Source organism: Octopus bimaculoides, chromosome 6 (genome assembly GCF_046866305.1).
Source record: "Octopus bimaculoides isolate indiv1 chromosome 6, ASM4686630v1, whole genome shotgun sequence".
Lineage (NCBI taxonomy): Eukaryota > Metazoa > Mollusca > Cephalopoda > Octopoda > Octopodidae > Octopus > Octopus bimaculoides.
The window spans coordinates 117260194-117266193 of record NC_142933.1 but is presented as its reverse complement, the minus strand read 5'-3'; the positions used below and the strand labels follow the sequence as shown (position 1 = coordinate 117266193).

At 34.2% G+C, this 6000-nt stretch overlaps 1 protein-coding gene across 1 annotated transcript in view; it reads right to left on the bottom strand.

Moving 5' to 3' along the window:
• Positions 1–782: 782 nt before the first annotated feature.
• Positions 783–6000, bottom strand: part of LOC106875299 (N-chimaerin) — a 37741-nt gene continuing 32523 nt past the window's right edge. The window contains exons 10-12 of the mRNA XM_089354487.1: positions 5715–5852; positions 3742–3853; positions 783–1440 (exon numbers count right to left, since the gene is read on the bottom strand). Of these exons, the coding sequence (XP_089210613.1) occupies positions 1272–1440; positions 3742–3853; positions 5715–5852 (419 nt within the window). The 3' untranslated portion in view covers positions 783–1271. The remainder of the gene's footprint in view (positions 1441–3741; positions 3854–5714; positions 5853–6000) is intronic.

The following is a 6000-nucleotide window of genomic DNA, read 5'->3' as shown; positions in this document are numbered from 1 at the left end:
GAAAGTGAAGAAATGAAGAGGATATAGACAGAAAAACATCTTTTTTGTAAATAAAATGAAACGATCAGTTCTAATGCCATGGAAGAAAGAAAGAGACACATACAGTGACTGTTACTAGGGGGGTGGGGGAGTCACCAGTCAGTACGATTGGAAAAAAAAAATTGAAATAAATAAAGACAAATTAATAACTAAAACAAAAAAAAAAAAAGAGGACAATTGTTACTTATGTTCTCAAAATGAACACATTTTTTTTTGCTGATTGTGTAATGTGTGGAGTTTCTTTTTTTTTTTTTAATTTTTTTTTTTAAATTCAACCTTTTTATTTATTTTTTATTTATTTTTTTAAATTTTTATTCAACTTTTTATTGTGATAAATTATTTCTTGACAGACAGGAATATGATAGTCGTGTGGTTGGTGAGTGTGTATATGTATATGCGTGTTTCTTTCTCGGTTCCTTTTTTTTCTCATAAGTTCCACAAATAATATATACCCACAGTATCATATAATATACATGATGAAAAAGTATATATATACATATATATACATATACATATATATATATATATATACATATATATATAGGCGTAGTGTGTATGTGTGTATATTTGTATGTATGTAAACTGTTTTCAGTGCACGTCATTATGTATATGATTATGATTCAAAGCAAATTGTCACAAGTTTTATGTTTCCATAAGGAAATGAATATTTTTAAAAAAAGCAATAAAAAATTGATTTAGGATTATCTTAAAAAGGTGTTTTACTTTGTTGATTTCTTTCTTTCTTTTCTTTTTTTTTTCTCATATTTTTGGGATATATTTTTTTTTCCAATTTTTTCTGTTTTTTTTTTTTTTCTTGAAGCAGTATTATCAAAATTTAAATTTACATTAGGATATTGGTGTGGATTATCTGCTCAACAGTTTGGGATTAAAACGTTTGTTTGATGTTTTGGGATTTTTATATATGCCTATTATATTGGGGTTTGATGTTGAAAACTTAGGACATGAGTGAGTGTGGAAAGGGGTAAACAGGATATGGGAAGGGGGGAAATGACAAAATTTGGCCCCAATTTCAGTAAAGGAAAAGTAAATTTGAAGACCGAATGAATTGGAAAGGAAATTTGTACAGTTCGGTCTTCTTGTGTTGCTATGGACACAGCAACTGCGGAAGAGGTTTTCTTTTTCTTTTTATTATTATTATTCTTTTTTCTTTCTGGCAGTAGTGTGTGGTGGGCATGTTTGTGTATGCATATGTGTGATTGAATGTCAACAGTTCACCGTAAAAGTTCTTTTTGATTAGAGAGGATAAGTTCTGTAACTGTTTGCTCCAGCTTGACAGCCATAAGGCTAGCTGTGGCATCTGGTGATCTCATCAATGTTGGAGCAAATACTATGGCAAGATTCTCTGGACTCATCATGTTTTTACTTTGTTGTTCAATCACTCTGTTTGGTCAAGAGAGAAAGAAAGAAAGAGAAATAATGTTAGATCATCATTAAACAATGTCATCATTTACAGAATGAACTTATATAATTCAGGCAGAGCTGTGCACTAACGAGTTTGTTTCCTGACCACATGGTTTCAGGTGGTACCTCGGGTAAGTGTCTTCTACTATGGCCTTGGGCCGATCATAGCCTTATGGGTGGATTAGGCAGACAGAAACTGAAAGAAGCCCGTCTTATATATATATTTGTGTGTGTGTGTTTGTGTCCCATCTCAGTTTGATAACTGGTGTAAGTGTGTTTACATCTTCTGTAACTTAGCAGTTTGACAAAAGAAACCAATAGAATAAGTACCAGGCTTAAAAAAAAAGAATAAATACTAGGGTCAATTAGTTTGATAAAAATTCCTCCTGGCGATGCCACAGCATGGCCACAGTTTAATGACTGAAACCAGTAAAAGAATTCAGTTGAAAATAGAATTACAGTTTCACATAATTGAATTAAATTTTGGCTGGAGGCCAGCAATTTTAAGGGGAGGGGGTAAGCCAATTACATTGACCTTAGTGTTCAACTGGCATTTATTTTATTGACCCTGGAAGGATAAAAAGTAAAGTTAATCTCAGCTGAATTTGAACTCAGAGTGTAAAGAACCAAGAGAAATGCCAAGAAGCATTTTGTCTGACAATTCTAACAGCTTGCTGCTTTCATCATCATCATCATCGTTTAACGTCCACTTTCCATGCTAGCATGGGTTGGACGATTTGACTGAGGACTGGTGAAACCGGATGGCAACACCAGGCTCCAGTCTGATTTGGCAGAGTTTCTACAGCTGGATGCACTTCCTAACGCCAACCACTCAGAGAGTGTAGTGGGTGCTTTTACGTGCCACCTGCACGAAGGCCATAATAATAATAATGATAATGATTGATGATGATGATGATTCATTCTGGTTTTGGCCAAGTGCCAGCAATTTTAAAAGGTGGAGGTAAGTCAATTACATAGATCCCAGTACTTAGCTTGGTATTATATTTTATCAACCCCAAGGGGATGAAAGCCAAAGTTGGCCTCAGTTGAATTTGAACTCAGAACATAAAGAGACGAAGAAATGCTGCTAAGCATTTTGTTTTACATGCTAATGATTCTGCCAGCTCCCTACACAAGATAATGATGATGATGATGATAATAATAATAATAATAATGGTTTCAAACTCTGGTACAAAATACAAATACTATCACATTCTTAATGTTGTAAACCAAGAAATTAATGCATAAAAAAATTATAGCCATAATGTAGAGAAAGAAAACAATTAGTAGCTCTGATAAAACTATTAATGATTAGTAGCGTTATTAGAACAAACATAATATAATGCATGAGCTAAAGAATTGGAATTAGAATTAATGAATAGCGTGTTTGTTGTGAATAAAATATTACATACAGAAAAAGATAAGGGAGATAACTCCGATATTTAATAAAAATTCAATGTCATCAGGGAAGAAGCTTAAGTGGGAAGAGTGGGTACGATCTCCTCTTGCATAATGTTTCTCTGAATGGTTACATATGTCTGTGAGCATTCTGAATATCCTATTTAATGTGGATTTAATGTAGAAAGCCTTAAAACTGCAGTGTTTGTGTTGAGAAGGAATCTCATATAGACATATAGTGCTAAAAAAGCACAGACGTGTGTTAGTAACAGATGTAAAGCATCCAGCAACAGCAGTGGTGGTGGTGGTGGTGGGATTGCTAATTCTGGATTTGTGTGTGTTTGCACATCGTCAGTAGCAAGTATCCACTGTCAAAATCACATGCTTAGATAAATTTAGCTTCTAGTGATATATAAAAAACAGTGATTAACAAATTACTGGTGATACAAATTGCAAACAGGCTAGGTATCATCATCATCATCATCATCATCATCATCGTTTAACGTCCGCTTTCCATGCTAGCATGGGTTGGACGATTTGACTGAGGACTGGTGGACCAGGTGGCTACACCAGGCTCCAATCTGATTTGGCAGAGTTTCTACAGCTGAGCCATGGAGAAATATAACCTTACTTGAAGACAGGTAAGGGTTAGTAACAGAAAGAGCATCAGCCATAGAAAATCTGCCTCAATAAACTCTGTACCACCCATGCATGCAAGCATGGAAAAGTGGATGTTAAGTGATGATAATAGTATGCTGATGTATGTTTAATCCATATGTAATGTAATTATCAAATATAGACATCAACACTCATTAACTATAGGAACTCATTATTCGTTACTCATTAGCTGTAGGAAATAATAAACAGAAGAAATGAACTTACCGATCGAGATGAGCCATTAAATATTTTAGAGTTTGGTAATGAGCTGGTTGTAACAAATGTAAAGCTTCTTTGATCATTTGCAGTTTTTCTTTTTCTTTCAACCCAGGTTTTTCTAGAAATTAAACAAACAGCACAATGATTAAGATATTTCTCTTTTTTTTTTTATTAATTTATCCAGGATAACAAACTCAACATTTTTTCTCTTCTGGCTCTTGTTGTAAAGTCTAGTTTATTGTTGCTTTTTTTTTAGTTCTAGGTTGACTTCTCAACCATAGTTATAAACTTCAATTGTTTTTTATTTTTTATTTTTACTAGCATGGTGTATCTTGGATTACAGTATTCAAAGATGTTCTTCCTTATTGAAAACTGCAGGCTATGATTTGATAGAAATTTAGCTGCTATTTCAAAGAACTCTTTGAATCACTTAAAAGCTTACTATTCAACTTACTGAATAGTAGTGGTTGTTGCTGTTGTTTAAGCCCTAGATCAGCTCTGAAGACATGCCTGCTCATAACTACTCCAACTTTCTGTAAATCTAGGACCACATTAAACAAGGCATCCTTCATTTTTTAAAGACACCATTGGAGTGATATGAAAAAATTTAGCTGCTATTTCAAACAGGTCAAACAACCACACAGAGAATTCCCTGAGTATAAGTTACACTTGCTGTGAACAGAACAAATTACAACCTGATGTGTTCCTGCGTGATGAGGTAAGACAGCTCTTATTTAACCTTAGAGTTAGCCCTGACAGAACAGACAGACCCATGATAAAATCCCTTTCCAGCCAACACTGTACTGTATTTTCTTCAGCAATGATATTAAACAACCAACATTAATAAATGTGCCTTTCTACAAAAGATTACACATGATTTGAGAGATATTTGGCTACTATTTCTGATAGGTTGAGCAAAAGAAATGCATTTTAACAATGAAAATTAATTTCTTTCATCAATTAGTTAGGTAGAAGAACAGTGCCCATGACTCTTTCCAGAACCTCTGAGACTGACAAAAAGATATTCTTCAACCTGAGACCTGCCCAAATACTTGCAACAGAGTGGATTCTTCTACTGAATCCACTATGCAGTGTTGTTAAACCAGGCAGCAGAATAAACCCACCAACCACTTATGGCACAGTAGAATTTGAAGTCACAATGCAAAAAGCCAAAATAAATATCACAAGGATAATGTGCTGGTGTTGGCGCTGGTTTAAGGCTCTTGAAGCGGTAGATGTACTTCCAGCCATTGAACTCATTCTGATAGTTAACACTGTTTTTTTTTTGAAGTTCATTAAGCTTTTTAAAGAATTTTCTTTAAATGGTTTTGAGATTTCTTAAAAAAAAAAAACTTTTCACATTCCCTTGTCATGTTCTTAACTTCTTTTAACTTTATTTAACTTCTCTTAATTTATTCAGTTACAGTATTTCATCTGCCTCTTTTACCTTCCTAACCTCTCCTACTAACAACATTACCCTCTTGTCTTACTATGCTAAATATCACAAGGCATACCATTCAATGCCGAAAATCTTTCTACCAGTCCACCCCATTAGACTGGCACTTTTGACCCCCATTTGAAACCCCTCACCTTGCCAGAAGGATAAAAGGCAAAACCAATCTTGGTGAGATTTGAAATCACAACACAAAGAGCCAGAATAACTACAAGGCATCCCATCTGACACTTTGACGATTCTGCTAATTTCTAGCCTCAAATTTGATCTGACTGAGTTCTTGAAAGGACAGAGTCTAAGAAAGGGGAAGGGCAATCTTTTTTGAGAAGCAGACTGCATGAGGAGACATGGCTCATCATCAAACAAGCAACACTACTAAAAACATTCAAAGTAGTTCAGCAAGCTGCAGTTTGCTCATAACTAAATCTAAGAGAAAGCTGTGGTGCCATCCAAACTAAGGTGGAACTAGAATGGATGGTGGAGAAAATGGCAATGATAATAAAGGAGTAAATGGAATAATACATACGGACAGCCTCTAGTAGCTTTGGATATGATTCGAAAGAAATAAGTGGAATGGGCAGTAATCGGAAATATAACTTTAACACACTGGTCAGTGTGTTCACATCTTCAAGTCGTGATTCACTAATATCAGTATTTTCACCATCTGGGAAAGAAAGGTAAAAAAAAAAAAAAAAAAAAAAAGAGAGAAAGAGGAAGAAAAAATTAATTAGTATTTATTTAAAGCAATTTTACAAAATTTTCAATTTAAAAATATTTTACAGCCAAATGTCTTTTCTAATAACCATTTCACT